The sequence below is a fragment of the Mustela putorius genome, unplaced genomic scaffold, assembly GCF_011764305.1.
Source record: "Mustela putorius furo isolate JIRA1106 unplaced genomic scaffold, ASM1176430v1.1 tig00003866_pilon_pilon_pilon, whole genome shotgun sequence".
Lineage (NCBI taxonomy): Eukaryota > Metazoa > Chordata > Mammalia > Carnivora > Mustelidae > Mustela > Mustela putorius.
In genome coordinates this window covers 2999050-3013530 of record NW_025422018.1, presented here as the reverse complement: position 1 = coordinate 3013530, position 14481 = coordinate 2999050, and the positions used below count along the sequence as shown (strand labels likewise).

Below are 14481 nucleotides of genomic sequence, written 5' to 3'. Positions count from 1 at the left end.
GCACTTTTGGTAACTGGAAAATTTCTCGGTTTTAAAGTGAATTCTTCTTATTATGTTTTTAGGGCAACATCCTACCTTTTATTATGTGTTGCAGTTAAGAACTGCAAAATCAAGAGTTTATCATTTTTAAGGAGAGTATCTTAAATGTGTGTACATAATCAGTTCTGAGTAATGGAAGCTAACAGTGACATGGATTATGTAGTAGTATGCAATTCTACACTGTTGGGTTTAGAAATGTTTTAATATTTACATTTTTATATGGGTGGATATAATGTAAGAATTCACTACAGATAGGAAATAATGAAGTTAAATCAGGCTAAGGAAAAGGTGAAAAAATACTTTCCTTCTCCCATTTTTAAATTTGTTCTTTGAAATCCAGCTTCTGTTGAGAACATATATTTTGTTTTGTCCTTTTTTTTTTTCTGTAATACCATCTTTTCTCCTCAAAACTTATCAGAGGAAATAAATTGAATGCAGGATTATATGTATAGCACTTTCTGGCACTAAATACTAATTTTTTATTATTTATTAAATTATTATTCAGGCTATTCATTTGTTGTCTCCATATGAGCCATTTTTAATTCTTTCATTCACCCCTGATTTTGTTCCAGTGTCCATGTGCTTGGGGGAGAAAAGCTGCTTCCACAATTTTATTTTATTTTTTTTTTAAGATTTTATTTATTTATTTGACAGAGAGAGATCACAAGTAGGCAGAGAGGCAGGCAGAGAGAGAGGAGGAAGCAGGCTCCCTGCTGAGCAGAGAGCCCGATGCGGGGCTCGATCCCAGGACGCTGAGATCATGACCTGAGCCGAAGGCAGCGGCTTAACCCACTGAGCCACCCAGGCGCCCCCTGCTTCCACAATTTTAGATGATAAGTCTTTTATTTAAACTAGTTTGAATTTATTTTTGCCAGGGATTGGTCTAGGAATGAACACAGAACCCTACTTTTAGCCAGTGAAGTATAAGAGAAAGTCTGTTGTAGAGCTTCTGGTAAAGAATCTTCTCCCTGATTTAAAAAAAAAAAAAAAAAATGGCTGGCATGAAGAAAACTTTACCTCCTTCCAGCTTGTCGTTTTAGAAAGTGGTTTATGAAGTTGATAAAACCATTTTGTATCCATGGGGATAGATATCCACATTGAAAGAAGGGAATTATAATGTGGAATTATTGAACTGCTGAAACAAATCTGGAACCACTTACCCTTCTAATTTAATATTAGATGAGGTAATAAAATAGTCATTCAGTCATTCATCTATAAGTATTTATTGAGTACTAAGTAAGTACCAGGCACTATTCAAGTGAATACATCAGTGATACACTGATAAAACAGACAAAAACGACCAAATATCCTTGGGGTGCCTGGGTGGCTCAGTCGGTTAAGCATCAGACTCTTGATTTTGGCTCAGGTAATGATCTCAGGATCCTGGGATCAAGCCCATTGTTGGTCTCCCTCCTCAGTGGGGAGTCTGCTTATCTCTCTCTCCCTCTGCCCTTCCCCCCACTAGTTTGTGCATTCACTCTCGCATGCTCTCAAATAAATAAATAAATCTTTTTTTTTTTTTTGTAAGATTTTATTTATTTATTTGACAGACAGAGATTACAAGCAGGTAGAGAGGCAAGCAGAGAGAGGGGAGGAAGCAGGCTCCCCGCTTGAGCAGAGAGCCAGATGCAGGGCTCGATCCCAGGACTCCGAGATCATGACCCGAGCCAAAGGCAGCGGCTTAACCCACTGAGCCACCCAGGCGCCCCAAATAAATAAATCTTTTTAAAAAATGATTGTCTTTACTTTTTGTTAGGCATTTTGTTACTTACATCCAAAATATACAAACTGATAGACTTAATTGTCTATCAGTTATCTGTCAAAGATTCATAAACTACAGCCTGTGGATCAGATTTGGCCTGCTATCTCTTTTTGTAAATGAAGGTTTATTGACTCACAGCGACATTCATTCATTGATATATTGTCTGTAGTAAACACTGCTGTTCTTGAGTTACTTGAGGTCTGTGAGGAAGAACATCCCCAAAAGTCTGCCAAAATCCTAAGCTTTATAAAGTGTTAAATTTCTGTTTCAAATCTCATATAAAACCAGAGCTACCCTGATTTCCCTATGTCTCTGTTTATAACCCAGTTTACTGTTCTTTTATTATGTGCATATACATACTCTCTTACCATGGTTCCCTTTGATTACTAGTCTCTCATCACGTCAGCCTTCTTATTTGGCTTTCTCAAACCTAGCAAACCAGTGATCCCCTGAAGACCTTACCTAATACTTTTGCCTAGAATACTCTTCTCTAGAAGACTAGTAGGACTGTCTACCCTTTTTTCAGCCCTTTTTCAGGAAAGCATTCCCTGACTACATTATCTAGCTGTTTCCAGCCTCTTCTTTTTTCTATAATACAATTTTATTTTATTTATGGCACCTATTACTACTTGAAATTATTTTTTTGCCTTTTTGATTATTTTTTTGTCTTATCTACCGGAATGTGTTCTTCATGCGAGCAGGGCCCTTATCTATTCTTTCTTACTGCTATATACCTAACACCATTGAATAGTGCTTTATCTTTTATGCAAAAACCATATAATTCAATTTTTATAATTTCTAGTTTGAGTTTCTTTGAAGGGTAAAACTTAGAGATCCTTTTGATCTCCTTTTATCTGTGATTTTATAATTTTTCTGATTTTTTTATAAATATTTTACTTATCTCTAATTCAACAGTAGTTACTTAACGACTCATCTTTATTGAGCATTTTGTTTTCAGCTTAGGTTTCATGGGGAAAAAAAACTCTTTTATAATTTAATTTTACCACCTTGGGTCATATTTAATTAAAGTAATAATAACAGGTTCTTGCAGCTATAATGTAGATTGACTGTTCCAACCTGTTTTTAGTATGCCTTCCTGTATTACAGAGGCTGGAAAACTAAAAACTAGCTCAGGATATGAATTAGGTTCTGCTAATGATAAGTACTTGTAGGAGACCTAAATTAGGAGGTAAGTAGGAGGGAAAGCAGTATCTGAGGATCTAATTTTGTGGCTGAGATCTAACAAGTGTACTGTAGCACTAGAGCTGATAATTCTGGGCAGCTGCTTCTATTGAAGCTAAAGTAAGTTGTTCCTACAGGCAATAACTCTCAGACAGTAACATCCTAATCCCAGGATCTCAGATGAAAAGGTGTGAACTTGAAACCAGCAGTTGGTGTAGTTCCTTCCTGATTATCTAGCTTCCTAATTATGGCCCACATATAAGTGGGCCATAGTTAGATTTTAGCAAATCAGTTTAGCTAAACCAGTAAGATTGACTTTTTCTAGAAACTGCACTAGAAAATAGAGATCAGCTGATCAGTGGTGACAGCAGGAAAAATGAACACTACTAGTTAATAATAATAAAGATAGGGATACCTGGGTGGCTCAGCCAGTTAAACATCTGCCTTCCGCTTTGGTCATGATCTCAGAGTCCTGGTATTGAGTAAGCCACGCAGCTCCTTGCTTGGCTAAGAGCCTGCTTCTGCCTCTGCCTGTAACTCCCCCTGCTCCCTCGTGCACGTGCTCTCTGTCCCAAACACAAATAAATAAATATCTTATAAAAATAATAAGGATAACACTGTCTACCTCCACAAAGCTTTATATGATTTTTCTTCTTACTCTCAAGCCATCCAAAATGATGGAACTTTCTTCTTTTTATTTTCTCAAGGCTCTTACATTTTTTTAAGAAAAGATTTTATTAATTTGACAAAGCGATGGAAGGAGCAGCAAAGAGGGAGCAGAAGAGGAAGAAGGAGAAGCAGGCTCTCTGCTGAACAGGGGCTCAGTCCCAGGATCCTGACATCATGAACTGAGCTGAAGAGAGACACTTAACCAACTGAGCCACCCAGGTGGCCCTAAGCGCTTACATTTTGACTTAATTATTATATATTTGAATAAGTACAACTAGAACCAGAAGTCTTACCATCTTGTATGTAATACCTCTTCAAGTATTTATTGAACATGATTCAATTACTGATGTCTGATCTTCAAGATTTATTAATGATATATTAAAAAAAGCTTTGGAAAAGATTAATTCCTTGAATCTTTGCAGTAATTAAATGGTTTTATTTTCTCAATTATACTGCTAATATTTTTAGAGAATTAGATAAAATAAATTTAATCAGTATTTGCAAATATATTATTACAATTATGTTTCAGAGGAAACGGCAAAAATGTATAAGAAAAATAAGCATAAAGATTAGAGGATAGGAAGAACTAATTAGCAAGTTTGAGTATAATATTTTGTTTATATGCACTCATATCAACCAAGAAGAATACACTGTTGTTTTTAAAGGACCATGAAACATTTATAAACATAGACATGGATTGCAAACCTTGCCCACTGTTATACACACATATGAATTTAAAGCAATATAAGTCATATAGTAAAATATTATATATATATATGATATTATATATGACTATATTTATAGTCATATATAATATCATATATATATATATAATATATGACTATATTTATAGTCATATATATAGTAAAATTAGAAATAGCAAAAAACAGCAGTGCCTGGCTGGCTCAGTCAGTTAAGTGTCTGCCTTAGGCTCAGGTCATGGTCTTGGGGTCCTGGGATTGAGCCCTGCTGCAGGCTCCCTGCTCAGTGAGGAGTCTGCTTCTCCCTTTCCCTCTGCCCCTCACCCTTACCCCATTATGTACGCTTGTGCTCCATCTCATATAAATAAAATCTTAAAACAAACAGGCACAGATAATTTAACTACATTTTCAACTAACTCCTGAGATGAAAAGGAATTGAAAACTGAAATTAAAAACTTCTTAGAATAAACAACATATCAAACTAGTGAGATGTAGGCAGACTAGTACTTAGAACATAAATCAATTAAAAAATAAAATTGAAAATAAGTGAACTAGGGAGTTTTGTTTACAATGATATCAAGACTAGGTAATCAGACTCCTGAGAAAAATTAGAAATTCTAGACAAAAACTAGAAAATTGGGACCAAAATTTGACAATAGATCTATTTAAATGAATTGGACTCAATGGAGAATTATAGGGCAAGACCAGGAAAAAAATGAAATCCAGGGATATGAGCCTGCTTTTTGGAGATGCCTTCCCCTAGGTAAATCTCCCTATCCTGGAGAAGGTGAAGAGAGGTTGAAAAACTGAGCTTGAAACAAATTTATAGGGCTAGAGAGATTAAATTTGAAAGTCAGGGGCCATTAGATTTGAGGGTGAGTGGCTCAGGAAGTTTCCAGGCATTGGGTTGGGATACCCTAGAAGAGTGACCCCCAAAATATACTAGTCCTAAAAAGATCTAAAACATAGCTAGGAATTATCTGAATCTCTGATGTTGATATAAGGTGATCAGAAATTGATAATGCACCCAGCCACCTGTGGGGGAAAAAAGAAGACTGTTTTAGAGGAAGATAACATTATTGCTAGATCTCACAATATCTCCAGATATTTTTACATGTAATATCAGGCTCATATTTTTAAGACAGCACAGCTTTTTTTTTTTTTTAAAGTTTTTATTTATTTTTCTTGACAGACAGAAATCACAAGTAGGCAGAGAGGCAGGCAGAGAGAGAGGGGGAAGCAGGCTCCCGCTGAGCGGAGAGCCTGATGCGGGGCTCGATCCCAGGACCCTGGGATCATGACCTGAGCCGAAGGCAGAGGCTTTAACCCACTGAGCCACCCAGGCGCCCCAGCACAGCTTTTTAAAATTGATAAGAAATAATAGAAATAGAATAATAGAAATAATAGAAAAAAATCCACAGGACTGGTCTTTAAAATAACTCTGCTTAATATGTTCAATGAAAAAAGACAACTTTGAGAATGTTGATAAGAGAAAAGGGAATGCTAAAAAAAAAAAAAAAAAACCAAACCGAAATTCTGAAACTGAAAAAAAAAATAATGAGATAAGATATAACTAAAGCGAGAATTAATGGAATCTAGTCCAAGTCTGAAGAAAATATCCTAAATGAATATCAGAGAGACTAGAGGATTAAAAAATACAGGAAATAATATAAGAGACATAAGAGAAATAGTGCAAAGGGCTAAAATTCATATAACTTGAGTCCCAGAAAGAGAGGGCAGAAAGACATTGATCCACAAATTAAAGAAACACCATGTATCATAAGCAGGATGGTACAAAAAACTATAGATACATTATTGCAAGATAAAATACGTAAAGGCAATTTTTTAAAATATTCAAAGCAGAAAAATTATCTTTGAAGAAACAGCAGTAAGCCATAAATGAACTTCTCAACAAAAATGATGGAAATAGGGAGACAGTGGAATATCTTCAAAGCTGAAAGAAAAACTATTAACTTAAAATTATGTATCTAATGAAACATTTTTCTAGAAGTCAAATAAGTACACTTTCAGATGAAAAGTGGGGAAAATTATCATTAGCAAAATTAAAATCTTAGGATATTCTATAAAAAAAAGGAAAGGGTAACTCTGAGAGAAAGTCTAATAAAGATAGCTATTCTGCAATGATAATAATGTTTCTAAAATATCTGTAGAGAATTAAAATACAAGGCAGCAATATCATAAATTTGGGAAAAGGGTAAATAGAGTTAAAATATTCTGAGCTTCCAGCATTACTAAAAAAAAAAAAAAAATAGAATACTAATTTAGTTTTGCTAATTCTATAAGCATGTTATAATCTCTAGGATAGACACTGAAAGTAAAGAATCCTATAACTGCCAGGCTAATAGAGTAGAAAAATAGAGTAATAAAAACATCTAGAACAATAGGAACTCTCTCTCATTCCTGGTGGAAAAGCAAAATGTACAGTCACTGAGGAAGACAGTTTGGTGGTCTCTTAAAAAATGAAACTTATTCTTATCATAACAGTCCAGCAATCATACTCCTTGATATTTACCTAAAGGAGCTGAAAACTACACAAAAACCTGCAAATGAATATTTATGGCAGCTTTATTCACAGTTGCCAAAACTTGGGAACAACCAAGATGTCCTTCAATAGGTGAACAGATAAATAAACTGTGGCACATTCAAACTATGGAATATTATTCAGCAATAAAAGAGAAATGAACTATCAAGCCAGGAGAAGATATGAAGGAGCCCTAAATAGATAATACTTAGTGAAAGAAGCCAATCTGAGAAGGTTACAGATTGTATGATTCCAAACTGTGTGCCATTCTGAAAAAGGCAAAACAATGGAGAAAAGGAGCACCTGGGTGGTGCAGTTGGTTGGGCGTCCAGCTCTTGATTTCTGCTCAGATCATGATCTCAGGATTGTGAGATCAAACACCAAAGTCTGTTTGCATACACTCTCTCAAATAAAGAATCTTAAAAAAAAAAAAAAAAAAAAACCTGTGGAGACAAGAAAATGATCAGTGGTTGCAAGGGGTTGGGGGAGGGGTTGGGAGTAGAGTGGATGAAAAGGCAGAGCACATAGGATTTTTAGGACAGTGAAATTATTCTGTAAGACACTAGTAATGGATACATGTCATTATAGGATGTACAACACTAAGAGTGAATCTTAATGTAAACTATAGACTTTGGGTAATTGTGTCAATGTAGGTTTATCGGTTACAACAAAATGTACTACTCTGGTGGGGGAGGTCATGCTGGAGGGGCCAAAGGGTATACTGAGGAATCTGTTTTCTGCTCACTTTTGCTGTGAACTTAAAACTACTCAAAAATTCTTATTTTTTTAAAAAAGAGTCACCTAAAATGATCACATTAAAAAAAAATCAAAAGAAAGCACATAAGTAGAGAAAATCATAATAGGCAGACATAGAAATAAATACTAAGGTAGTATATATAAGTCCAAATATATCAGTAATTAAATTTCAATGTATTACATGCTACAAATAGAAGAGGTATATCAGCTACATATAGAAGAATGAAACTGGACCATTCCCTTATACCATACACAAAGATATACTCAAAATGGATGAAAGACCTCAGTGTTAGACAGGAATGCATCACATTCCTAGAGGAGAACATAGGCAGTTACCTCTTGGAAATCGGCCACCATAACTTCTTTCAAGACACATCTCCAGAGGCAAGTGAAACAAAAGCATGAACTTTTGAGACCTCATCAAGATAAAAAGCTTCCACACAGCAAAGGAAACCGTCAGTAAAACTAAAAGGCATTCCAGGGAATAGAGGAAGATATTTGCAATAACATTACAGATAAGGACTAATATTCAAGATCTGTGAAGAACTTCTCACACTCAACACTCAAAAAACTAATAACCCAGTTAGAAAGTGGGAAGAAGACATGAACAGACACTTCTCAAAAACACATACAAATGGCTAACAGACATGAAAAAATGCTCTACATCACTAGCCATCAGGAAATACAAATCAAAACCACCTAACAACAGTTAGAATGATAAAAATCAACAAAACAGGCAACAACAAACATTGATGAGGGTGTGGAGAAAGGGGAACCCTCTTACGCTGTTGGTGGGAATGCAAGTTGGTACAGCTACACTAGAAACCAGTATGGAGGATCTTCAAGATGTTAAGAATAGAGCTACCTATGATCCAGCAATTGCACTACTGGGTATTTATCCCAAAGATAGAGATGTAATGAAAAGAAGGGGCACATGCACCTTAATGTTCATAGCAGCAGTGTCTACAATAGCCAAACTGTGGAAGAAGCTGAGATGCCTTTCAACAGATAAATGGATAAAGAAGATGTGGTACTTATATACAATGAAGTATTATTCAGCCATCAAAAACAATGAATACCCACCATTTGCATCTACGTGGATGGAACTGGAAGGGATTATGTTAAGGCAGTAAGTCAAGCAGAGAAAGACAATTATCATATGGCTTCAGCATAACCAATAGCATGGAGGACCATAGGGGAAGGGAGGGAATTCCAAAGGGGCATAAATTAAAGAGGGAGATGAACCATGAGAGAAGATGGGCTCCGAGAAACAATCTGTGGATTCCAGAAGGGAAAGGGGACAGGGGAGGGGTTAAAAAGGTGATGGGTATTGAGGAGGGCACGTGCTGTGATGAGCACTTGGTGTTACTCTTAACTGATGAATTGTTGAACACTACGTCAAAAACTAATTATGTACTCTACAGTGACTAACTGAGCATAATAAAAAAAAGTGTTGTATCGGTGGAGATTAAAAAAAGAAACCAATTATGATATACTTCTCAGAGAGATTCCTAAAATGTAAAATAGAATGGATGCAGATGAAAGGATGGAAAATAGATCCATCATGCAAGTACTACCAAAAGAAAGCTGATAATATTGGACACAGTAGACTTTAATGAAGAACAGATTATTAGACGTAAAAAGAGATATTTCATAATGATAAAAGATTCAGTTTTCCCAAAAGATATGACAGTTTTAAATTTGTAAGCACTCATTAACAAAGGCTCAGATGGAAAATTTTCAAATTTTCTGTTCTTCTAGAATCAAAAAATTCAATTATAGCACTGAGTGGCAAGACAGACCAATTAAATTTTTTAAGCACTTAAAAATGTCAATAACGAAAGGTTATTTTTACTTAGTTTTTATTTATTTGAGAGAGAGTGAAAGAGGGCACGAGAGGGGGTAGGGTCAGAGGAAGAAGCAGACTCTCCACTGAGCAGGGAGCCGGATGTGGGACTCGATCCTGGGACTCCAGGATTAAGACCTGAGCCGAAGGCAGTCGATTAACAAACCGAGCCCCACAAAAGGTTATTTTTAAATATGCTTTACTATTTTTTAAATATTTACTTTTCCCAACAGAAAATGTTTAGTAAGAGAAAAACGACCAAAATATAAATATAACAAGATTTTTTTTTTTAAAGATTTGTCAGAGAGAAAGCACAAGCAGAGGGAGAAGCAGGCAGAAGGAGAAGCAGAGTTCCTGCTGAGCAGGGAGCCCAGTGCGGTACTTGATCCCAGCACCCTGGGATCATGACCTCAGCCAAAAGCTTAACCTACTAAGTCACCCAGGCGTCCCTATAACAAGAATTTTTAAAAAGGCACCCCAGGGGTGCCTGAATGGCTCAGTTGCTTAAGCAACTTTATTTTAAATGGATGGATGCAGTTTCTTTGCCTTCGGTTCAGGTTATGATCCCAGGGTCCTGTTCCTTGCTCAGCAGGGAGCCTGCTGTTCTCTCTCCCTCTGCCTGCTGCTCCTTCTGTTTGTGCTCTCTCCCTCTTTCTCTGTCAAATAAATAAATAAAATTTTTAAAAAATTAAAATAAAAAGGCATCCCAAACCCCAGAGAAAAACTGTGATAGTAGGAAATACAAACGGATCGCTCTCAGTAATTGACAAAACAAGCAAACAACAACAACAACAAAAGGGTATGTGATATTTGAACAATGAAGTTAACAAATCTGTAAGGGACATATATTGAATACTAATACCCAACACCTTCAGTATACATATTCATTCAAAGTACACATACAGCATTTCCACAATTAACCAGTTTGAAAAAGTAACTCAGGGATTTTTAAAGTATCAGAATTACTCTGCTTATGTTCTTTGATGACAGTGAAAGTTATACTAGAATTCAAATTTTTTAAAGATAACTAGAAAATCCCCAACTTTAGTTAAGCAACTTCTCAATATTACATGTAAGTCAAAGGATTGACAATGAAAAATTAGAGCATGTTTTTAACTGATCGATAATGAAAATAAAGCGATAAAACTTATAGGTTGTAGCTAAGGCCATTCTTAGAGGAGAATCCAAAGTCTTAACTGTATATATTAGAAAAGAAAGTCTTAAAATCAGTGATCTCTAAGAATTTGCAAAAGAGGTTAGAAAAAGAACAGTAAACTAACAGTAAACACCTAAGGAATTATAAAATACCTAGGGAATCTGGGCACATTGGGTAAGAGCCAGCAGACGTTGAAAACTCCCAAGATTGGACACCCAACCCTAAGTACTAAATATACTAAAACAAAAATAAGCTATATATAGGTAGTCCTTGCTACGTATGATAGAGCGGGACTTTAAAAATGACCATGCAAGGTGAAACTGGAAAGTGATCTTAATAATCAATGGAAGAAAATTATGATTTTTCTGTGACCTTTAAAATTTTTTATAAAAATGATAATAGCTGTCTTACTGTTGTTTATAACTGTACTGTTGATTATAAGGGATAGGTTTTGTTATTGTTTTTTTTTTTTACAAAGAAAACATTTTAATTCTTAATGTTTCTAATGTTTTTAGTGTAAGTGAATATTAACTTTACTGTTTTTTTCATTTCATTCAAAATTACTCTAGGAGGTTTACCTGAGTTGACTTATGATGAAAATATCTGTATAATGGAAATAATGGAATATTATGCCATCATTAAAATATTTATAGGGAAATATTTTATAATCTGGAAGAATGCATATGTTTCAATAATAAAGTTTAAAAGCCAGGTTATAAGATATTAGCAATATGGTATATCTGTCTATTTTTAATGGAGAGCAAAAATTCTGCTAGAAAATATATCACACCATTACAATGGTTTTTCCCTGGAACTTGGGATGTCTTTTTTAAAACCCTTACTATATTTTATATTATGAAGTATTTTTTAAGATACCAGAAATATTTAAACCCATAATTTTATGTGCAGTTAATCTTCGACAAAAAAGCGAAGTATATGCAATGGGAAAAAGACAATCTCTTCAACAACTGATGTGGGAAAACTGGACAACTACACGCCAAAGAATGAAACTGGACCATTTTCTTACACCAGGCACAATAATAAATCCAAAATCCTGAAACCATAAAAATCATGGAAGAGAGCATAGGCAGAAATGTCACTGACATTAGCTATAGCAATAATTTTTTAGATAGGTCTTCTGAGACAACGAAACAAGAACAATAATAAAATACTAGAACTCATCAAAATAAATAGCTTATGCATAACAAAGGAAACAATCAGCAAAACTAAAAGGCAGCTTACAGATTGGAAGAAGATATTTGCAAATGACATATCTGCTAAATAGTATTCAAAATATACCAAGAACTTACATAACTCAACACCAAGAAACCAAATAATCCAATTTAAAAATGGGGAGAAGACATGAACATATATTTCTCCAAAGAAAACATAGGTGTCCAACATCTAAAAAGGGGCTGAATAGCATTCCTCATCAGGGAGATCAAATCAAAACCACAGATACTACCTTACACCTGTCAGAATAGCTATAATCAGAAACACAAGAGACAGCAAGTGTTGGCAAGGATGTGGAAAAAAAAGAACACTTGTGCACTGTTGGTTTGGAATCCAAAATTGTGTACTCACTATAGAAAACAGTATGGAAGGTCCTCAAAAAAGGTAAAAATAAAACTATACTACAATCCAGTAATTGTACTACTGGATATTTACCCACAGAATACAGAAACACTGATTTGAAAAGATATATGCAACCCTATGTTTATTGCAGCATTATTTACAGTAGCCAAATTAAGGAAGCAGCCCAAGTATCCATGATGAATGGATAAAGAAGTTGTGGGTATGTGTGTGTATACACCTGCAATGGAGTATTAGTCACCCTTTAAAAAAAAAGAATGAAATCTTGCCATTTACGATGCCGTGGATCAAGTTAGAGTATAATGTTAAGTGAAATAAGTCAGTCAAAGAAAGACAAATACCATACAATTTCACTCACAAGTGGAATTTTAGATACAAAACAAGTGAATACAGGGGGTGTAGAAAAGAGACAAACCAAGAAACATGGCCTTAGATGTAGAGAACAAACTGATGGTTACCAGGAGGGGGGGAGGGTGAAACAAGTGATGGGGATTAAGGAATGCACTTGTGTATAGAATTGTTGAATTGCTGTATTGTATGCCTGAAACTAATGTAACACTATATGTTAACTATATTGAATTTAACTATATTGAAATTAAAATTAAAAATTTAGAGGTGCCTGGGTGGCTCAGTCTTCAAGTGTCTGCCTTCAGCTTAGGTCATGATCCCAGAGTCCTGGGCTCCCTGCTCAGTAGGAAATGTGTTCTCCCTCTCCCACTCCCCCTGCTTGTGTTCTCTCTCTCATTGTCTTTCTCTCTGTCAAATAAATAAAATCTTAAGAGAAATTAAATTAAAAACTAAAATAAAAACCAAAGAATACTAGAAATATTTTAAAATATGAATGTGTTATTGATAAAATTTTTAACTAGGAAATAATCAGCAACCTCTGCCCTTTCCTTAGGGAGTAATTAATTTTTTTGTTGTTTCTAAAGTTAATTATTCTGTGAGTTTCATGTGTTTGATGAACTTTGCTTTCAATGAATATATTCTAAAAATTAAGATTGAAGTTTTCTAGTTTCAAGGAGATTTTTAATATCAGCAGGTAATTCTCTTTATTTTAAATGGATGGATGCAGTTTCTTTGGGAAACTACCTTGAGATGTGTTTATTATAAATAACATTTTCTGCTTATAATTTATGCATTAAAGATTTTTAAATTTTTCTGATACTATAAATGTATTTTTCCTTTTAGGTTTGTATCATTTTAAAGTAAATCAGTCTTTTAATGTGTACTTCTATAGCTTTCTTTTGCTAGCTGTTTTAAAATATAAAATATTTGTAATTTAATGTTAAGATTAATATTGAATTTAAGGTTTTCAGAGTTATGGTCAAGCTTATGTAAAATATGCTGAAATGTAAAGCCTCTAATCATCTTGATTGCATAACTAGCAACAACTTTATTCTACTCTGTTTATTAACTGGATTAAGTAAGGTGTTAACTGAGTTTTGTGAAACACAATGTAGACAATAAATAATCCAACAATATTTTATATCCAATTTCCTTTTAATTGACTACATGAAATCACGGTTACAGTTCCATTTTTTTTTCTGAATGGCTTGTTTCATAAATTAATAAGATATAATATCTGAATTTTACCTTCTTGAATAACTAAAATCTCCTTAGGACAAACAGAATTATGCTTGAATTAATTATGACAAATTTAATGCATTTGAAATTGTTATATTTTTATTTTCATAGCACAATATTTAATGGTGATTAACAATTTAATTTTTGAAGTCTACTTAAAACTTATTTTTGTGTAAAGAATTATTTTAAATAAATTATTTTAAAGACTGTTTTTTGTGTACAAATGTTTATTTAGTTTACCTTCAAATAGTGATAACTGTTGGTAAAATGAAATTACATTATTACTGTGTTAACTCTTTTCTGAAGGTTGCACAGTGAATTAAAAAATGCTGTTGAAAAGCAACTGGAGACCCTTCCCTTTGGCATAGATACGGGAAATGATATGTATACAGATGATGAAACAGCCAAGAATTTACGAGAACAATTACAACTAGCCAATCAAGTGAGTGATGTAAATTTTTTAAACTATATTCTGAATAAACAGAATCTATGTTAATCATTATTTATGAATGATAACAGAATAGCAAAATTAGTACTTACTGATTTTCTACAATTTATAAGAATAGTTAACAACTAACAAACTTGTAATATATACCCTCCCTAGTTGTTAAAAATATAGCTACCAAATGTATATTTTAATTGAATCAT

At 34.2% G+C, this 14481-nt stretch overlaps 1 protein-coding gene across 7 annotated transcripts in view; it reads left to right on the top strand.

The window, feature by feature from the left end:
- The window catches only part of SCLT1 (sodium channel and clathrin linker 1), a 179390-nt gene that overhangs the window by 27700 nt on the left and 137209 nt on the right, over window positions 1-14481 (top strand). For all 7 annotated transcript variants that reach the window (XM_013053900.2, XM_013053898.2, XM_013053899.2 and 4 more), the window contains one exon: window positions 14140-14275. In XM_013053900.2, coding sequence (XP_012909354.1) covers window positions 14140-14275 — 136 coding nt within the window. The remainder of the gene's footprint in view (window positions 1-14139; window positions 14276-14481) is intronic.